Below are 22,328 nucleotides of genomic sequence, written 5' to 3'. Positions count from 1 at the left end.
TATGCATTAAATACTGCAACATGAACTACATACGTATTTTGATTTTCCTACAAAAATTCATGTTTTTCAAAGCAGAAAAAGTTGTTTCAATAAAAATACAAAATGAGAACAACTTACATTCAATGTCAAGGTACATGCTTTTTTGGTGCCCTCCAATTCTACTTGCAGCTTCACAGTCATATCTCCCTGAATCTGACAACTTCACATCTTTAATATGCAGCGATGAGCTTCCATGCTGCCCTTTGACTTCGATACGGCCGTCTGGGCTCTGTTTACATGGATTCGAGGAAAAGAAACATTTTACACTTGTTTTGTGTTAAATGATGATGAAACATATGGCATTTATCACAGACAAAATACTCTTACCTGGATTAATTTTTGTAAAAAATGCAGTGTTTCTATATTTATACCTTATTGTTTTTAGCTTATCCATTTTGTCTGCCCACTTGCTTACAGCAACACTAACAGTTACATAGTAAAAACTTACACGTACATTATATCCACCTCTTTTATTTAGTATGCTCTTTGCTTTTTATAAAGCTAGTATGTTCTTCTGGGAAGAATTCTGTTGGCTTCCAATTGTGTTCCTTGCAAACATAAACAAAACAAGGACAATGCCTATTCAATTCAGGCTAAAACCTACCAGTGAATATGATACGCCTGCGGCACTTTAGTTTCATATTTCACCACGTAAGGAAATGTACCAAGATGTATGAAAATTAAAGCCTTTAAGAGGAATCTACAGTTTTCATTTTTGAATGAATGCAACAGCATTGCTCATAAGCACAATGGGTACCATATGCATCACAGATACATTATTAAAAACACAGCACTACCTTAGGAAGTCAATGGAAACAATGTAGAAATAATCACTTACTCCACATTATGATTCAAATCAAGGAATTGCTTATAATTCAATAGTCTACAGATTATGTTTCAAATAAGAATTGTGTACAACATAATTAGCATATCTAAAATTGTTTTCTTAAATCACTTAAATAGCTTTATAGCACACACATTAAAACGGAGATATTTTAGTTATTGAATCTTACTCTGTACTATCAGGAACTACAGTGAACTTTTAACACTCTGTAACTCATTTGAAACATGTGCTCTCATATTACTGAATTCATTGTTTTTATATTTGAGGTTTTAGTGTTCAATAATATATTGTACATCATGCATTTAACTGAAATATGTATCCTATTATAAACAGTATAATGGTTATTTAATTTTCTATATGACTGAGATTCAAATAAGTTTCAACACATGTGTGCACTTTGTCTCATTAAAACTTGATGTTTAATTATTTTTCCTTTATTAATATCAAAAGACTGACTATCATAAAGCTATTTTTCAAACATGTAGTTAATTGGGGCACAATATAATTACTTTCCTTGCTTTTTTAATTTTATTTAGGAATGCAATCATTATATAATCCTGTCATTCTTAATTTATTTACCATCTGAAAAATGGTCTTGAAAACAAAGAAACAAACAAAAGCATCTTAGGGCTATATTATGCAACTTAGATCAAGATTTCTAGGTAAAAAGTGTGTTCCCCAACTCCCAAGTGTTTTTAAAGAAATGGCAAGATGAGGCTTTCAAACAGAAGGGCATTCTCTTCTGCCAGTTTTTAAGATGTTCAGCTGCCAAATCCATTTACTTGAGAGAAAAGAAAAAAAAAAAAAGCAAGAATTCACAGAAGTTAAAATCAGAATGAATAAACCCGAAAGTAAAATGGCCAATTTGTTTTACAAGGTAACTGCCATTCAATAATTAAACGGGTATTCTTTGGTCCTTTCCTTACTGCTCCTCAGTTCATCCTTAAATCCTATTAAACTATCCTTCCTTTCTTCTGTGCTGCCATCCCTTGGCTTTCAGAACACTCATGTAATACTGATTTTTCTCCCAGTATCACCTCTTGACTATTCCTTGATTTTGGTTGCAGCCTCCTCCTCTTCCTGCAGACCTCCACATTCTGTCCTGGACTCTAGCCAGTCAGTACAACCCACTTAGGTGCTCTTATCCCACCCACATCTACTCTCATGATCTCTAGCCAGTCCTTCTTCACCAAGGATCACCCTTTCCCTGGAGCTTCAGAATTAGATATATTGCATGCAGGGCAAGTCCATTTGACGCATATCTCAAACCAGCACGTGCAGATGAACGCATCACACCCTTACCCCGCATCACCTGCCTTCTTTCTCCCAATTGCCTTTCTTTCCATGAATGATATTAATTCATATCTATGCCCCATGCTATATCACGACCTCAGTCTTGGATCAGTTTCTGAACTTTATTTACCTATTTGTATTCTAAATGATGAGAAATCTCAATTTATCATATTGCTTGACATTTATCATTTCCAATCTCCAGCAACTGTGTTTCCATAGACCTAGCTGCTCTCTGCCTCTCCATTTACAGTCTTAGTTGTGCTGCTGAGTTGGAAGGATATTGACAGGCATCTCTGGATTTCAGAATGAACAATCACATTCAGGCTGAACGTGACCGAAAAAGAGGCCCTGACTCTGCAAAAGCTATCAACATTATGTTATCTCCTACGTTTCTCTAGCAAAAAATCATTCCAGCTGTGGAAATTATTTCTTGTGTAGCTAGAAGTTTTTTAAAAAGCAAACTTTTAATTCTGATAACTTTATGAAGGTTTTCACATCCTTTGTGCTCTACAATCATAAATAACATTGTAACGCCTCCCAGATAAAACCACAATCCCTCTGCCCAATGTTTAAGGACTTCTATATGCACCTTTCTGCATAAGCACACTTTATAATTTGGATACTGTTAATTTGGATTCCAATTAATTCGAATTACTTGTACTGTCATTCTTGTACTTTCTCTAAGGAGCCTTCACATACCCATCTCAGATTCCCCCCATGATCCTCTTTATCCCTGGTTGACTCTTTATTTATATCTTCAGAATTTATCATGTAGGTTGACATCATAGTTGTACAAATGTGAGAACTTTTTTTGGTACTTCATGTGAAAGTCACTTGGACTAGTACTTAGGACAGAACCATTACATTCTAATATTTTGATAAAGCAAAGTAAGTCATAGTTAAATTGAATAATGGAAATATAATCCTTCAGCTATTAATTACTATGGGATAAAAACTTGCATTTAATGTCTTTATTATTATGTGGCAATATACATTATTAATGATGCAAAGCAAATTCTTCCTTCTTTCATTAGGAAAAAATGTTGTTCTTTTGCAGTATTAAAAAGTAAGTTTGCCCACTTTAAAAATAAACAGGTCCTTTAGTTATTACCTGTTATAAATGATATGGTTTTTGACTTGTAGTAAACTATTGGTGTATATAAAGGTAGCATGTTATTAGCAAAAAATGTTGGTATTTAAAAGTTAATAACATATCTGAAATTAACAGAAATTCTGGAAGAGTAGAATTTATTCTGGAAGGTGTGTGATTCCCTAGGAAACTGTAAGTCATTTTCAGAGTTGGCAATGGCTCTGTAATAGTGCACAATATGCTTCTGACCAGAAGTCCAAAGACATTCCTTCTCATATCTGACATTCCAAAGGACATCTTTTTCTTTGTGCTACAAAAAAGCATTACACATTTCTGAAAGAAAATTCATTTATATCTTGGCTTTGATTCACCACCTACTGAAGATTCATTTAGGACATTGGATATTTGATTGAGACAGGTTAATGGGTATATTAGCTGTCCATCTAGTATTTTCATGTTCTAACTCTGCGTTAAGTAAGATGATTAGAAAGTGAAGTCTCTGACTGTTCATTATTATTCCAATCCTTCACAGAAAGGCAACTCTAAAATTTGACTTGATATTATATCTTTGCCTTTCCTGAAGGTCAGTTTAAGAACTGCTTATTTGGATAGTATTTTAATATTTTTATAAAATGATTACTTATACAGAGTTTATTGTCCTTTCAATAATTTCTTAATCAAACATCTATGTGATAGCTACCTTCTTGAGTTTTGTTCAAACATAAATATCTTGTGGTAAATTTTAATTTCTGGACATTTGAAATTATATAATGTATCATGTTTATTTTTGTGATTTTGCCTGACTAGATATTTATGGCCAAATTTCGGATCCAATGGTAGTGCACAACGCCTCTGAGGTGGCCAGTATTCCCTGTCATTCTTCTTCCTCACACTCACATCTTTGAATCTTTTTAGAGTCATTGACCAATAGAGAGAATTGTGGATCACATCAGTTACTCAACAATTTTTATTGTAGGTGCCATTGTTCTACAATAGGCATCCAGGCACTGGGGATACATGCTGAGCAAAACAGAAAAATTTCCATCTTTCGTGGAATTAGAATGTAACAGAGAAGACAGATATCACTTTTAAAATAGAGTACAAATAAGCTGAAAAATACCATGTCAGACCATCACAGTTCTATTTTTGAGGTGGGTCCTGAGGACAGGTGTGGGTTTGAGTCAGCGGCATGTTCCTTAATAACCAAAGTGTGGATTGGGATCTGAAAATGGTGAAAGAAGAGTAGTGTTGTAGAGAGAATTCTATGCATATGCCACCAGGAGGCTTATGCAAGAACTGAGGGAAGCCAGCAGGTGCAGAGAAGAGACTGGGGCACATAGGATCTCCTGATATTGGGCAGGTTAATAGAGAACACTTGCAGAACCCAAGACACATGCAGACATACAATAAATTTGCACCCTTGGATTGTGTATTCTTTTGCTTCTCGCTGTATGTTATGCAGTTCCAAGGAGGCTATTTTGTATTATATATTCTGCTTGCCTTATTTATAATTGTTTTAATTTTCTATTGAATATAAATTAAACTTAGCTTCAAATACTCAAAGGTAGCAGCAAGGCATAACTGCTAAATGTATAAAAAAGGAAACAGACTCCCCAAAGGTTACTGGCATTAATTTACCCAAAATGACTTCCCCAAACCGTGTTAAAATTGCATGAAACTGACTAGTTTCTGCAAAAAAAATTTAAGCATAAATATTGTTTTCCCTTCTTATAAGATCCCTGTATTTACTCTTAGTATTAATGTCTCTTTCCTCTGGGCTTGATCCTACCTTCCTAATTTTCTCCTATTCTAATATCATGAAATGAACTTTTGCAATTACCTGCCCTAAAAGCAGTACACGTTGATGGAATAAAGAGTTACGTATGCAATAAAATTTCTTAACTTATGTAGTTTCTTTACTAGGTTCTACGGTCCTTTTCTTCTCTTTGTACATACAGGCAATAATTTATTCAACACATAGGAGTGGAATATAACAGTGGTTAACAGCTCACACACATAACAAATGACAGTTATACACTATTCTAAATATTTTACATTCATTAGTTCCCTCAGTCCTCATAATACTGCTATGAGATTGGGACTAATATCATCCCCATTTTAAAGATAAGCAAATTAAGGCACTTTAGAAACATTAAATAACCTACCCAGGTCCCACACAGCTTACATCCTGTGACGGCGGCAGAACACCCAGGCCATCTGGCCCTGGAGTTCACGTTCTGAATTACTTTCATCGTAATGCTCACCGTCTGAGCCATAACTATGTGTCTGAACTACATACTTTACCACAGCTACGTGACCAGCACTACGCTGGGTCCTGAGGACAGAAAGATGAATCAGAAAGGCAAAGCCCTTAGTGTTATAGGTCAAAAGACTTAGAAACAAATCATAAATTTCATCTGGAACATCTAATACAGTCCACAGAGGTGAGGAACAAGTACTTGTAGATATTTCTGTCTAAACAGGGACCTGAAGGGTAAGTAAGGCACTGGACTGGCTGCATAATTTGCAGGGCTCACTGAGAAATGAAGTGTGGGGTCTTGTTCAAAAATTATTATGAATTTTAAAGACAGGCACAGCAGCACACTAAATCCAGCACAGGCCCCTTCTGAGGGTTGGGCTCCATGCAGTTGTTCATGGCACACACTCATGAAGTCAGCCCTGGCCAGGCAGACAAGAGGAAAGTTAGGGAGGAGATGGGAACTACATGGACTTGGACCAGATTGGAAAACGGCATGTTCAAAGAGTAGAAAGAAGCTCACGGGAGCTGGCATGGCCAATATGAGGTGGAGAGAGATGAAGTGGCTGGAGAGATAGACAAGACTGCCAAAAAAGAGCCTCAAAGGTCAAGGGAAGACCAACAAGAACATGAAAGGATGCTCAACATCATAAGCCATCGTGAAAATGCATATCAAAACCACAATACCACTTCATACACTCTGTGATGGCTATAAACAAAAAGACAGATAATAAGCATTGGCTAGGATGTGGAGAAATGTAACCCTTGTGCACATGTGGTAGGAATGTAAAATGGTGCAGATGCTTTTGATAAAATGTCTGACAGTTACTCAAAATGTTAAAAGACAGAGTTACCATATGACAGAGCAATTGCATTCCCAAGAGAATTAAAGATCTATGTCCACACGAAAAACTCATACATGAATATCCATAAGAGCATTATTAATAAAGCCAAACAGTGAAAACAACACAAATGTCCATCTACTCACGCATGGATAAATAAAATATGCAATCTCCATGTACTGGAATATTATTTGGTAATAAAATATATGAAGTTCTTACACAAGCTACAACACAGATGAACCTTGAAAACATTATTCTAAGTTTAAAAACCTAGTAACACAGTCCACACATTGAATGCTTCCCTTTATATGTAATTTCCAGAATGGACAAATCTATAGATATGAAAAGTACAAAAGCAGTTGCCTAAGGCTGACAGGTGGTGGTAAGGAGATTGCAAGCTAATGGCCAAGAGGGGCAGGATTTCTTTTTGGCATGTTGAAAATGTCCCCAGATTTATTGTGTTGAATATTGCACGACACTATGAATTCACTAAAAAGCAATTTATTTAATTTTACCCTTCTGCAGGTAAAATGCATGCTATATAAGTTATATGTAGATGAAAATGTTAAAAATTAAAACCAAAAGAAGGAATATGGATGTTCTATGAAGAATTGGAAAGGATTGTAAAGGTTTCATGCCAAGGAGTAAAGAGAGTGCATTTGTTATTTGAGAGGATCACTTCTGCTGTAGGGTGAAAAACAAATTTGAAAGAGGGAAGCAAAAACCCCTAGAAACATACTGCACTTAATAATGTTCTGGGAAAAGTAGAGGTCGTGGAGATGAAGAAAAATGAGTGGATTCTAAAAATACATTCAGGAAGAATCAACAGTGTTTAAGTGAATGATTGGATAGAAGGTGGTGATGAAAAAAGGGAGGAAAAGAGTATTTTCAGGTTTTTGTCACAAATCCCTGGATGGGAAATCTGATCTATCATTAGTAGATTGTTGTGGGTATATACAATTATAGATACGGATGCATATATTCACATTTGACTTAACATCATATTTTCATAACCTTACACATTCTATTCCATATTATCTCAGTACTTTAATATTTGAAATTACAATGCTATGATAATCAAATCAAAAGCAGAATAAACTTTCAAAGATTTGAATTAAGAAAATTAGATACGGTGAAATCTAACTGATAATCGTCAAAATGCTAGTTTTCAGAATGTGACCTGAATGTTTTATATTAGTGCCTGGGTGTGCTGTCTACTTTAGCATAACATAGTTGCTAAGATCAGAGATTGCAGAACAGATGGGAAAGTTTACACCCTGTTTGTGCTACCTACAAGCTTTGGAGTTGACTACGTCAGTTAGCTATACCTCGGTTTCCCTCTCTGTATAACGAATATAAACGTACAGCCTTTATAGTATTGCTAGGGTGGTTAAATGATTTGAGTATCTGAAAAGAGCTTAGCACCTATTAAGTACATGAGAAATAAATTGGCACAAAACATCTGATAATTCAGAGCTAAATGTTCCACGTATGAGTTTACACAGTACCTGCTTTACTGTGATGTCCAAAGGCATTCTATCTCAAAGGGAAATAACAACTCTACGATTTTCTTCTTACTCAGCAGTTCTTTATTGCTGCCAGACTTTTCTCATGATCCTATGAACCACATGCCAATTTTTTTATAATAGTTTGTCAATGAAAATATATAAGCTATTCAGTGAAAGACAAAATTAAAACTCGGATGAAAAACTACTATTTGGACAGCAAAGTCACTAAATAAATGATAAAACGTTTCACATTTAACGGTTAAATTACCAGATGATGTGATTTATATTTTATTTCACCCATAATACCAATATAAAACCCTACATATTGAATTTATCTGTAATTGCCATTACATTTGTGAATGGCTTTGATGTATCCTTGACCCTCCTCTTCATCAGGAGGACCTTCTCTGCTCAAATGCCATGACTTTGGTGTCACAGGCCTGATCCTGTAGTCTTTATACAGACATAAGCTCTGTGTTACTATTCAATGTTTAAATTTGTGGATTATAATGATTATGCATCACATTCCCAAAATGTATACATTAGTCAAAGCCGTAATAGATATCCGAACCCCATGTCTATATCACTATTACTTGTGGCCATTCATTATGATTGGAGCTTTAAGCAAATAAATTAGAACGAGGGAATGTGCTTGTAGAAGGCTGGGCATAATTTTGGCATGACTGTCAGCGACTCTGAATGACAAGATACCTATTTTTTGTTGCATAAGTGACAATTTTAATCAAATCTGGAGAAAACAGAACAAAATATTTGGCATTCAGGGCATTCAAGCCATAAGTAAGAGGACAGTATAAAAAGCCAGTGGGAAAATCCCACTGATCCAAGCTATTAATCCATGTAAAACTTCATTGCTCTCTCCAAGATTAAGAAACCATGAAAAACAGGATGATCACTATTGATTTTGAATTTCCAATCTTCCTGTCTATCCTTCATAATGGAAAATAAGCAAAGTAAGAACAACTACTTGCTAAAAAATCAGTAAGTGATCAAGAAGCCGAGAGGATACTGAAATCTAAAAATTACATTCTATCTTGAGGTAAACTTTAGTTTTATGGCACACAACCAGAAGATAGAGAAGAGATCTGAAAGAATGAGGCACGTTATACCCTGAAATCCTTCCTGTTCAGCACTTACTATAAGATGGCCAGATGCACTGTGACGACTTATGCACATAACTGAACTTACCTTGTGAATAATGGTATCACAGTATTAAATTACACTCCTTGCTCTGGAAGTAATGGAATGACCAGTAAGTTCGTTGCCCCAAGGCTTTGAATAAGTCATAGGTTTGGTCTGATTTTTTTTATCCAACATTTAAAATATTTTGCTCTATAACATAAACATAACCTATTGGAAAACAGATGAAGTGCAATACTAAAAAAATATTAGAACTGGAATGAAATGATATTCATAATGACTGAAGCTGAGCGATAGAACGTAGGATTTAATGATACTGTTCTACAGCTTTCACTTTTTTTTACATTTACTTCATACATTTTATCATGGGAATTTTTAAATATCGTAACCAAGATGGGATGTGTTCCTTTATCTCATTTCCTGAACTGTTAGAACATATAGAGCAGATTGGAATTAAAATTAATGTCTAGAGCATGCTGCTGCAGCCTACTTATAAACCCATACATTTCTGTTATCAAAAGTCTCTGAGATTTTGGTGTCATTTATTTTGCAGTTATCATAGTACAAGTTGGCTAATATACCATACGTAATGTTTGTTGCCTTTTCCCCATGTCTGGTAAGAATTACTTAAGTTTCTGTAGGTTCAAAAAACAAATAAAAAATGATTGTGTAGGCTCACCGCTAGATACATGATAAATGTTATTATAATCAGCATTGTGGTTAGTAACCAGTGTCTATGCAGTATGATAATCTTGTTCAAACTATAGACAAATGAAAGATTTTTGAAAAGCAAGAAGCACAGTATTCAAAGCGAAGTAGCACAATAATTTTGCATGAAATGTTTAAAAATTGCCTGACACTTAGCATACTTTCCATAAATGTTAACCATAGTCATTATCCTTTTCCTCTAGTATATCTTTATACAAATCCCTACCAGACATCCTATAAGAGAATGCAGTATGAAGAAATATAAAGCCTTCTGAGAACATTCTTTCTGTACTTTATCTAATGAGACAAATGAAGACCCTCTTCTGAGCCTTTTTTGGCCAACACTTACTCAAAGCATGAAAAAGACCCAGGGCTACTCTATATTTATATTAGTCTTTTTCCTGTTTATGTTTTCTTTGGACAAACTGTATTTTTCTGTCTTTGATTTTACAAATCTTTCATTCTGCAGCATCTAATCTGCTGTTAACCCCATTCAATGCCTTTTTTACTTGGTATTTTTTAATTTCTAGATTTGATTTAGTCTTTTATATTGTCATGTTTCTCAGTTTTCATTCTATCTTGTACATATGCAGTATACGTAAAAAAATTGATATGTGAATGCTCCTACCTATTAATACTGTTATCTGTGAAATGGATCTGTTTCTTTTGATTGATGTGGTTTTCCCAATTATGGGATATATTTTCATGTACCTTGTGTATCTCATAATTTTTACTGGATGCCAAAAATTATGAATTATGTATTTTGAGAGCTACATATTTATATATATTTTTAGACCTTTCAGTATGTTTGGTCTCTTTCCTGAGATATTGCTAAGCTACTTGAAAACAATTTTATTTTTTTGAGGATTTTAAACTTAGGGGAATTGGGAGCAACCTTTAGTTTATGACTACTTTGGCCATACTACGAAAGCAGCGTTCCTCAGTATTCCAGTGGTTCTTTCTATGGCCTTGGATATTCTCCTCAGACACATACACTCATCAGTACTCGACTGAAGACTCCTGGGCAAAGTGCTGACGAACTCTGGTGTTCTCTCTCTCTGTTTGAATTTGTCTCTTCTCCACAGAGCTCTGCCCTGTCTGGTGCCCCATCCTGTGATTTCTATCACCTCTAGTTACTCAAACTCAAAACACTGTCTCCTCAACTAAGAGAAAACAATCAGTCTCTTCGTCCCAGCACTGCAGCCTGGGAACTCTCTACACAGTAGGCTCGAGCAATAACACGGCTCACAACATTCATTTCTCCTGTCTCCTGAATCAATGTGCCGTCCATCATGACACAAATTTTGTCCATTGTTGCCATTGTTTAAAGTCAGAGTGTAAAGCAAGTCCTTCTTTATCCATTACGCCTGAAAACAGAAGTTCTACAGGTATCTTAAATTGCCACTAGTCCACACCAAACATCAGAAAATGGAATGCATTTACCATCTAGTGACCCTCTTTTGTCACATACATGAGAATTCACATGGTATACAACACATCGCTATTAACAGCATCACTTTCATCAGACTGATACCATGAAGTAGAATAGCACCTAGAAACATACATGCATATTTTTTCCTTCTTTTTAAAAATTATATCATTTCAAATACATATTCAAATATATACATCACTGGCTATATAGAAGTTTTATTAAAATAATGTATATAATCATTGTCAAATGTGTTGGTAGTGCTATAGCAAATATATGCTCCTTCTTAAATACACAGTCATATACTTTATTTCAACATCTCAGAGCTACATTTTGGGTGTGAGGTTCAAAGAGTAAAATGCATTTCCTTATATATGTGTTTTGAACTATTCTCTGTCTTACTATCTGACTCATTGCAATGAACATAATCATTTTAAATAAAAGCACTGTTCATTTATTTTTATAACACATGAATGTAAACACCAAAAACTACTCACCATACAACAGAACACGAAAATCAGTTTCATCAAATCATTTTGTTACACAGAGGAAGCAAGCTACCTCTAAGAGATGACTAAAAATTAAAACTGTGTTTAATATACATTAACTCTAGTGAGTTGCTTTGGTTGGTTTTGTTTCTGGATTTTGTTTGTTTTGTGGTAAAGTAAAGGCAAATTAAAACAAAGACTGCATATACAAACTACACTTTTTATAATTGTTAGAAATCAAAATGAATATATGTATGTTCCTATATGACTGAAGCATTGTGCTGTACACCAGAAATTGACACAACATTGTAAACTGACTGTACTTCAATAAAAATATACAAAAAAAGAGAAACATTTTCCAGAAAGGATCTGAGTTATTAAGATAATAAAATAATTAATAGGAGAAAGAGGAAATGTCAATGAAATGTTATTTATTTTTTACCAAAAGCAAAAAGGTATATTAAAACAGTTCTAAAATAGGAAATAAATGAACCAATGATACAACCCTAAACTGTAGAAAGGAAAAGATACAGTATGGACTTGTCAAAAACATTAAAAGAGAAAGTAAGGCCTATAGTTCTGTATTATATTCCTTTTTATAAAACAAAAAAATTGTGGCTCAAACAGGTCTGTGATGAATCTTTACATTGAGATATATCAATTATAATATGCCCAAAATTTATGAACATTATTATCAGAGGGATATCTGCCGAACTAGAGAGCCAAGAAGCAGAGACAGTCTGGGGAATTATATTACCTTTGCTACAAGAAACAAAAATGATAAGAAACAGCCTTCATCAAGCTATGAATTGTGCATTGGGATACAGAGGTATAAGATGTGTTCAAATAATTATACTACGGGGAGGATGGTTGTAAGTTTTATGAGAAGGTATTAGAAGAGTAATCTTCATAGTGGATAAATATGCAATGTGCTATCTCAAGGTGCTGAGCAAAACACCTAGCAGGCATATAAACATCCCAATATCTTTTCTACGGTACACACAGGAAAAGTGTACCATTCCACTGTTTCCAAACCTCCTGCTTCTATAGAACTTGTCTACGGGAACTCCTTAATCATCATTATTTGGACCTGGAGGAGATTTTAATTTATGAATACGCAAATTATTAATTCACTAAGCAACATTTATCAATTTGAATTATCAATTTACTCAAATTGTTTGCCAATGGTTATGCCACTATTACTTTAGCATACGATTTTTTCTTTTAAATTTTTGTCCCAGTATTGTCACAAGTCCTATGATTTGGCTAGATACAGTAAAATTCAGAATTGAGAACAAATAGCCATACAGTAAGACAATGCTAATGCTTGGTACATAGTAAACTCTTAACTGGCTTCAGATTTTGTAATTAAAAGAAAAGTGGTCAGCAATTTATATTTAGTTTACCTAAAGAACTCAACCATTAACCTTAACCTTTTCATAGTTAATACCTGTTAAAAATCAAGTCTTCTCATACAGACTTCAGTTTGGTAGTCAAGGACTCTCTCAGCAAACTCAAAAGTAAATGGAAATTGCAATTATTACATCAAAGATTTGTAGTAGTTTTCACTACCTTTTGACTCACGATGTGCATTCAATGTTGTAGACACATGAAGCACACACACTACTGAAAAGATTTAAATGCCAAATACCGATGGAGGAAATGATCACTTAGAGGTCAATTACAAGACAAAGACTGGTAAGAGAGAAAAATGAAAGTATACTGCGTAAGTCAAAGACCATGTGACAAGCAGAAAAGATTATTTAACTGGATCAATGCCTCTCTTAGGCAGAAAAGAAAATTTAGGATTGCTAATTTACCATTACATTTAGAAAAGTAAACATTATTAGTAAACTTTCCCAAGACGTACGGTGGAGTGATGTGGTCAAAGCCTGCTTGAAGTATATTTAAGATAATTTGAGGAAGAATTTAGAGCTAAGATTAAAAAACATTTTCAAGGAATTTTGCTATGAATAGAGGATAGATGTCAGATGGATCTGGAAGCCAAATGTGGTAGCTATCGATTGGTCTACATATTTGCACACACATAAATATATACGCATATATGAAGGGTATGTGGGTATGACTATGTTACCCACACTGTGCATTGAATACTCACAACTCACTTATTTTGAAACTAAGTTTGTAGCTCTTAATCTCCCTCACCTATTTCTTTCCCCTGCCACCCAATTCCCCTCTGGCAACCACTTGTTTGTTCTCTGTATCAATGACTCTCTCTCTATTTTATGATGCTTGTTCATTTGTTTAGTTTTTTTTTAGATTCCAACTATGAGTGAATTCATACAATATTTATCTTTCTCTGTCTGAATTATTTCACTTAGCATAATACCCTCTAGGCCAATCCATGTATTGATGGCACTTAGATTGCTTCTGTATCTTGCTATTGTAAAAAATAGTGCAAGGAACATAGGGTTGCATGTATCTTTTTAAATTAGTCTTCAAATTTTCTCTGGATAAATATTCAGCAGTGGAATTGCTATATCATGTATTATTTCTATTTTTAGTTTTTTGAGAAATCTCCACTTGTTTTCGATAATGGCTGCACCAATTTACATTTTCACCAATAGTGCATGAGAGTTTCCTTTTCTCCACATCTTCACAAACACTTGTTATTTGTTGCCTTTTTGAGAATAGTCACTCCAACAGGTGTGAGGTGATACCTCACTGTGGTTTTTTTAATTTGCATTCCCTTGATAATTAGTGATGTTGAGTACCTTTTGATGTGTCCATAGTTCATCTGTATGTCTTCTCTGGAAAAATATTTATTCAAGTACTCTGCCTATTTTTTAATTAGTTTTTTTTTTTGATGTTGAGTTCTATGAGTTATTTGTATATTTTAGATATTAACTCCTTATTTGCAAAATATCTTCTCCCATTAAGTAGGCAGCCTTTTTGTTTTGTTGATAGATTCCTTTGCTGTGCAAAAGTTTTTTTTTAGTTTGATGTTCTCTCATTTATGTTTGTTTTTGTTTCCCTTGCCTGAGAAGATATAATAGAAATATTACTAAAACCAATGTCAAAGAACCTGTCTATGTTTTTTTCCCTAGAAGTTTTATGATTTCAAGTTTTCCATTGAGACTGTAATCCATTTTGATTGCTTTTCATGCATGAGGTGAGAGAGTGGTCTAGCTTGATTCTTTTGTATGTAGCTGTCCAGTTTTGCCAACATCATTTATTGAAGAAGCTGCTTTTTCCCATTGCACGTTGTTGCCTCCTTTCTTTTAGATTAAATGACCATATAAGTGTGAGTTCTTTTCTGGGCTCTCTGTTCTGCTCCATTGATCTATGTGTCTGTTTTTGTGCAAAAACCATACAAGTTTGATTACTGTAGCTTTGTAGTATAATGTGAAGTCAGGGAGTATGATCCCTCCAGCTTTGTTCTTCTTTCTCAAGATTTCTTTGGGCATTTGGGTCTTTTTTGTTTCCATACAAATTTTGGAATTATTTGTTCTAGTTCTGTTAAAAATGCCATTGTTATTTTGATAGGGATTGAATTGAATCTGTAGACTATCTTGGATAGTATGGTCATTTTAACAACATTAATTGTTCTAATCCATGAACCCAATATATTTTTCCATCTGTCTGCATTATCTTCAATTTACTTCATCAATATCTTATAGTTTTCCAAGCACAAGTGTTTTATCTTTTTATATACATTATTCCTAGGTATTTTATCCTTTTTGATGTGATGGTAAATGGGACTGTATTTTTAATTTCACTTTCTGATAGTTCATTATTAGTGTTTAGAAAGGAAACAGATTTCTGTGCATTAATTATGTATCTTGTAATTTTACTGAATTCATTGATGAGTTTTAGAAGTGGCATCTTAGCTTTCTATACATAATATCATGTCATCTGCAAACAGGACCATTTTACTTCTTACTTTCCAATTAAGATTCCTTTTGTTTTCTTATCTTATTGTTGTGTCTAGGACTCCCAATCCTATGTTGAATAAAAGTGACAAAAGTGGGCATCCCTGTCTTGTTCCTGATCATAGAGAATATGCTTTCAGCTTTTCAGAGCTCACTATAATGTCAACTGTGGGTTTGTCATATGTGGCTTTTATTATGTTGAGGTATATTCCCACTGTACCCACTTTTTTGAGAGTTTTTAATCAAAAAAACGGATGTTGAATTTTGTCAAAAACTTTTTCTACATCTATTGAGACGATCATCTAATTTTTATTCTTCAGTTTGTTGACATGGTATATATCACATTGATTTGCAGATACTGAACCATCCTTGCATCCCTGGGATAAATCCCACTTGATCACAGTGTATGACCCTTTTAGTGTATTGTTTAATTCAGTTTGCTAATGTTTTGTTGGGGATTATGCTCATCAGTGATACTAGCCTATAATTTTCTTTTTTTTGTGTGATATCACATCACTTTGGTGTCAGTGTGATGCTGGCCTTGTAGAAAGAGTTAAAAAAGTCCTTTCTCTGCAATTATTTGGAATGTTTGAGCAGGATAGGTATTAATTCTTCTTTAAATATGTGGTAGAATTCATCTGTGAAGCCATCTGGTCCTGGATTTTTGTTTCTTGGGAGTTGTCTTATTACTGATTCAATTTCATTACTGGTAATTTGTCTACTCATATTTTCTATTTCTTCTTGGTTCAGTCTTTGGAGATTGCACATTTCCACAAATTTGTTCATATCTTCTACATTGTCTGTTTTATTGGCATATAACTGTTCTTCATAATCTCATATGCTTCTTTGTGTTTTGGTGGTATTGCTTGTAACTTTTTTCATTTATTTTACCTATTTGAGCCTTCTCTCTCTCTCTCTCTCTTTTTTCTTGATGAGTCTGGCTAAAGGTTTGTTAATTTGGCTTATCTTTTCAAAGAACCAGCTCTTAGTTTCATTGATCTTTACATTTTTTAAAATTCTCTATTTCATTTATTTCTGTTCTGATATTTATGACTCCTTTTCTTCTGATAACTTTGCTTTTATGTGTTTTTTTTCAAGTTTCATTACAATTAAGGTTAGGTTATTTGTTTGGGTTTTTTTTTTTTCTTTATTTCCCGAGGTAGGCTTGTATTATTATGAACTTCCCTCTTACACTGATTTTGCTTCATTGCCTGGGTTTTGGATAATTGTGTTTTCATTTTCATCTCCTTCAAGGGATTTTTAAAAATCTCTTATTTTTTCAGTGATTCATTAGTTGTTTAGTAGTGTACTGTTTAGCCTCCATGTATTTGTGGCTTTTTTGCAGTTTTTGTCTGGTACTTGATTTCTAGTCATAGAGTTGTGGTCAGAAAGACGCTTGAGATGACTTCACTTTTTCTTTAATTTACTGAGACTTGTTTTGTGTCTTAGTATATGATCTATCCCGGAGAATGTTCCATGTGCACTTTAAAAAAATGTATTTTCTTTTGCTTTTGAATGAAATGTTCTATATGTATCTATGCAATACATTTGGTTTAATGTGAAAATGTAGGCCAGTGTTTCCTTAACGATTTTCTGTCTGGATGATCTGTCCATTAATCTAAGTGGGGTGTTAAAGTCCTCTACTATTATTGTGTTACTGTTGATTCCACTCTTTATGTCTGCTAATATTTGTTTCTTGTATTTAGATACTCATATGTTGGGTGCAAATATATATTTATAATTGTTATCTTTTTTTGTTGTATTCATCCTTTGATCATCATTTAATGTCCTTCCTTGTCTCTTACTATCACTTTTGTTTTAGTGTCTATTTTGTCTGATATAAGTATTGTTACTCCAGCTTTCTTTTCATTTAAATTTGCATGGAATAATTTTTTTTCCATCCCCTCAATATCACTATATATGTGTCTTTAGATCTGCAAAGAATCTGTTGTACATAACTTGTTGCTGTTCCCTTGCTGATTTTAATATTTTTTCCTTATTAATTTTTGCCATTTTAATTACAGTGTGTCTTGATGTGGTACTCTTTGGGTTGATCCTGTTGGAGACTCTCTATGCTTTCTGGGCCCAGATGTTTATTTACTTTCTCAGGTTAGGGAAATTTTCAACTATTATATCTTCAATATACTCTCTACCCATTTCTTTTGTCTTCTCCTTTTGGAATCCCTCAAATGCATGTTAATACACTTGATGTTGTCCCAGAGGTATCTTAAACTGTCCTCATTTCTTTTTATTCATTTTTCTTTTTCTGTTCAGCTTCAGTAATTTCCACCACTCTGTCTTCCAACTCGCTGACGTTTTTCTGTATCATCTAATCTACTATTGATTCTTTCTACTGTATTTTTCATTTCTGTTTCTTCATCATTGTTTATTCTTCTATCCATCTTTTAACTCTTTGTTAAAAACTTCTAACTTCTCATTATGTTCGTCCAACCTTCTCCCAAATTCTTTGTGAATATCTTTATAATCATTATCTTGAACTCTTCATAGGCTTGATTGCCAATCTTCACTTCATTTAGTTCTTTTTCTGGTGTGTTATCTTGTTCATTTGTTTGAAACATATTCCTCTGTCACCTCATTTTGCCTAACTTGCTGTTTTATTACTGTGTATTTGATAGGTTGGTTGCATTTCCTGACCTTGGAAAAGTGGTCTTTTGCAGAAGACATTCTGTGTGTCTCAGCAGCACACTCCTCTTTAGTCACCATAGCTATATGCTCTAATGGTGCCTCTTATGTGGGCTCCCTGGTTCCTTCTCTTGTGGTGGGTTGACTACTGTAAGTGGTCTGCTAGGCAGGGCTGGCTCCAGTCTGATTGGTCACTAGGCTCTGCCTTGTGCATAGACCTCTACCTCTTCTTCTGGGGCAGAGTGGATCACAACCTGGCTGGCTGCAAAGATCCCATAGTTCCCAGGGGTACTGCTGACCTACTGCTTGGAAGAACTGGGTTCCAGAATGAGTAGTTGTCAGGCCAGGGGTCCAGGATGTTTCTGTCAACCTGCTGGTAAGTGAGGCCAGAGGCCAGTGGGTCCCAGAACTGGTGCTGGCCTGAGGTGGGTGGAACCATGTCCTGGGGGCTTTGGCTGCAGGTCCCTGGGGGTCTCAGAGCTGGTTTCAGTCCTCTGGTGTGTTGGGTTAGAGTGAGGTCATCAGCTGAGCCTTCTTAGGAGAAAGGAGGTTTGTGAACTAGAGGACAGTGAAAATGTATGACATAGTTATCTAAAACTGATAAAGAAAATGGGCAAGGAAAATGTGGGGAGAGTGCTTCACAACACAAGAGTATGCATTAAGCTATGGGTCACAATTTTAAGAAAGACTGTAGCTTTTCTCCAGCTATGTTCAGCTGTCCTGATACATGTGTAAAATAGGCATGGTGGTTAATTAAACCATGACTGGCATTTACCAGAAGCATTTCATGAAAAACAGAAAGACTGAGATGTGCATATGTGGTAGTGATTATAATAGAGAATAAAAATAAAGCTAGAGATTAAAATAAATGAACAAGGTGGGTCATTTGGGCCAGGGAAAAGATGGTCCACAAATAATAAAAGTGGATCCATAAATAATAAAATTATTTCATTTCTATTCATTTGATAAAATATAAATACATTTTCTTACACATACACTATTAGCATCCAAGAATGAAAGGCTTAGAAAGTCTTATAATAATTGCACTAAGGTGCTTCTCATTAAAATATATTCAATTTTATCCATTAATTATTGTGTGACTAACATTCTTTTATGCACTTATCTTTCCTCCATGCTTAAACTTGAAAACATAACTCATCAAATGTATTTTTTTGTAAGTTTTTTATTAGAATACTTACTCAAATATTTTCAGATATACTATGTCTACTTGTATAGCAATTCCTTCAAACTTAATTCATTTTGTTTCTTGAATTTAGTTATTATTTTCTACTAAAATATCATATAAGTAAATAAAAGTTACATTAATCAGAAAATTTATTACTTTTGTTAAGTCTATTAACATTCACTATTTCTATATTTATGACTATTTTATATTTTCCTCAGGGGTAGTAGAAGATTTCTTCTAAGAAGTAGTAAATATCATATAAAGTCTACAATATGATATGCCATTTACAAGAAAAAAACATATTTTCTACTACAAAGCCAAAAAAAATCACTTTCAGTATGTAGATTACTTTCAATGTGTAAATAATATAATTGTCTCCAGAATAATTATGGTAAAATTGTGAACTACTATCATATCATCCTACAAACATGATAAAAAATTCTTTCAATTGGAAATATTTTTAATAATTTTAAAATAATAGTTAATTAATAATGTTTTTGAAAAGAACAATGATACTTTTATTTTTTAAATATTTCCCAGAATTTTCTCAAAAATAGTTTTTGAAATTACATGTTGAACTTACAGTTAGATTTCTTTGATCATCACTATGCAAGCTGTGGGTTGGAAAAGAAATTCTAGAAAGTTGTAAATGATTGAAAACCCACCTCTCAATGAGCTCTGAAGCATCCAGGAAGATTTCCAACATGCCTAATTATATTCTACCACCTACATCAGATGAGGAATAGAAGTATCCATTTTGCCTATTGCCCAGCAGGGATCTGTAATATTGCTCTCAGAACACTAGCACGAAAAAATGCATTAGGAGGACCTTAAAAATGTCATTCAAATACAAAATCCTTCAGAAAAGCCCATTATCTCTGGAAAGAAAAAAATACAGGCATTAAAATCTACAGGTGCCAAGAGAATGCTCTTTAGCATTCTTCTCCACAATCAGAAATTGACCTTTTTTTTTTTTCCAATGTAAAGACATGATCAGAGTTCTCTTCGCTTTTCTTATAACTGAACATATGGAAAAGCTATATAAAAGAAGGAAATTGCAAACCCACTGCCTCTCTATACTAAGTTATTTGAAAATCATGAACTGAAAAATGAATAAATATCTTAACTTCAAAGGGGCTCAGCATGGGGACAAAAACTTCTTAAAACATGATTATCTATTGAATCCAGAGAAAGATTTAGAGAATTGAGAAATGTAAGAGTTTGAAGGAGCTTTATTTTATCAATGATGGAACTGAAAGATATGTCAATTTATCTGAAGTCACAGAGCCATTAAATGGCAAACCCAGGAACTGAAACAAAGAATCAGTGTTGCAACTGCTACATCATTTCCATTCATTAAGCTCTAATTTATATAAACTGAGGCTACCAAAGCTAACATGATTTAGAAATCCATGAGTTACACAAATGAATTCCTTTTATATATTTTATTCTATATCTAGCTGTATTGAGTATCAAGATCACATTAGGTTGAGTGTTGGTGTGTAGTTTTATGTGTGTGTGTTGGTGCATTTGTAATGAAAGAATATAGTCATTTTAAAGGTAGGGGATCGCTATAGGTTATACACAAAAGAACAATTTCAAGGAATTTTCAAATTTTACCTCATTAATCCCTGTCGAAGATACTGGCTAAGAATATCTAAGAGCTAAATAAACCCTGTCAGAATTCTGGGAGATGGGCTCAGTCATTTCCCATGGCTCAGTCAGATACACGTGTATACAGTTTCTTACGTGATTCTGGTGTACAGCCTTGGTTCAGTATTATCCACTGCCTTCCTCAAATATTAACTCAAAGACTTAATTGCACAGCAAGGCAGATTATCAGGATAACAAAGATTATTTGACATCCTCTGATGCAATGTCACATCAAGTGAAAGGATTTTCTTTTAGACACTGATGATCTTACAAATTATGATAGAGACATTCAAGGGACTGGACATTCTGTCACTTTTGAATTTAATACACTCCATTATCTGTAATACCCGACTCTTGGAAAGTCTCTGCACTTCTGTAATTTCCACTCTTTTGTCATACTATCACCCACAGTAAGCAATACGTCTAGTTCAACTGTACTATGACTGTCTTTAAAATATGTGAACAAACATATCATTACTGTTGCTTCAATTGCTTATTAAACAACTGAAATATAAACAATTGAAAACATTTGTTCTTGATTGTTAGTGGTGGTGGTCATGTTTTTATCAGTCTTGCTATAATTCACTAAGAACTGCCTATAATTGCATCTCAGAATGCACTTTCAGGTTTTGGTACAGAAGTACAAATAAAACTCCTTATGAAAGTAATAAAAATACAGCTGTAAAATTTTTGCTCAGAAGTATAAATACAATGACATATTGAAAAATGCCTATATGTCATCTTTCATTCTTTAAAGATGATGCTATAAATATGCCATCATATTCAGTATTTTATTTCACTAGAGCTTGTAAAATAAGAGACACTACAGTCTCTTCTTCTTAAATCAGTAATTGTGGACTTGTTGGTCTCATTTAGTAATTTCTATTTAAAGAGGAAAAGGAAGTTGAAAATCTTAAGTTGTATCGTATACTATAAAGGTGTTGCCAATTATACTGTTAAATATTTTTTAAGACTTTTTTTTTAATCAGAGTCTAAGCAATTTTCATCAGCCTAGAGCAAATTGAGAGGAGATATTCTGATGACTGTAGATACACTTTCCAAAATGCATCAGTAGAGAGGCCTGTCAGAAGAACAAGTTGAACTGGGTCTATGGCAGTGCAGAAAAATACACCAAAGCTGTATTTGTAGCCCTGTAAAAGTCCACTTACATACTGAAAATGAATGTTTTGAATATGAAAATTGCATATTTCAAAATTGCATAGTCATATAGAAAACACTGCTGATTTTAAACATGCTTTGATTCCATCTCTCCTAAATTGTATGCACTATGAAGCAG

General features: G+C 34.0%; 1 protein-coding gene across 1 annotated transcript in view; it reads right to left on the bottom strand.

The window, feature by feature from the left end:
* NCAM2 (neural cell adhesion molecule 2) overlaps positions 1–22,328 on the bottom strand; it is a 429,294-nt gene that overhangs the window by 110,526 nt on the left and 296,440 nt on the right. Inside the window, exon 9 of the mRNA XM_006215779.2 lies at positions 118–268. Within this exon, the coding sequence (XP_006215841.2) occupies positions 118–268 (151 nt within the window). The remainder of the gene's footprint in view (positions 1–117; positions 269–22,328) is intronic.

The sequence above is a fragment of the Vicugna pacos genome, chromosome 1, assembly GCF_048564905.1.
Source record: "Vicugna pacos chromosome 1, VicPac4, whole genome shotgun sequence".
Classification (NCBI taxonomy): domain Eukaryota; kingdom Metazoa; phylum Chordata; class Mammalia; order Artiodactyla; family Camelidae; genus Vicugna; species Vicugna pacos.
The sequence above is the reverse complement of the archived record's forward strand: the minus strand, read 5'-3'. Positions and strand labels throughout refer to the sequence as shown.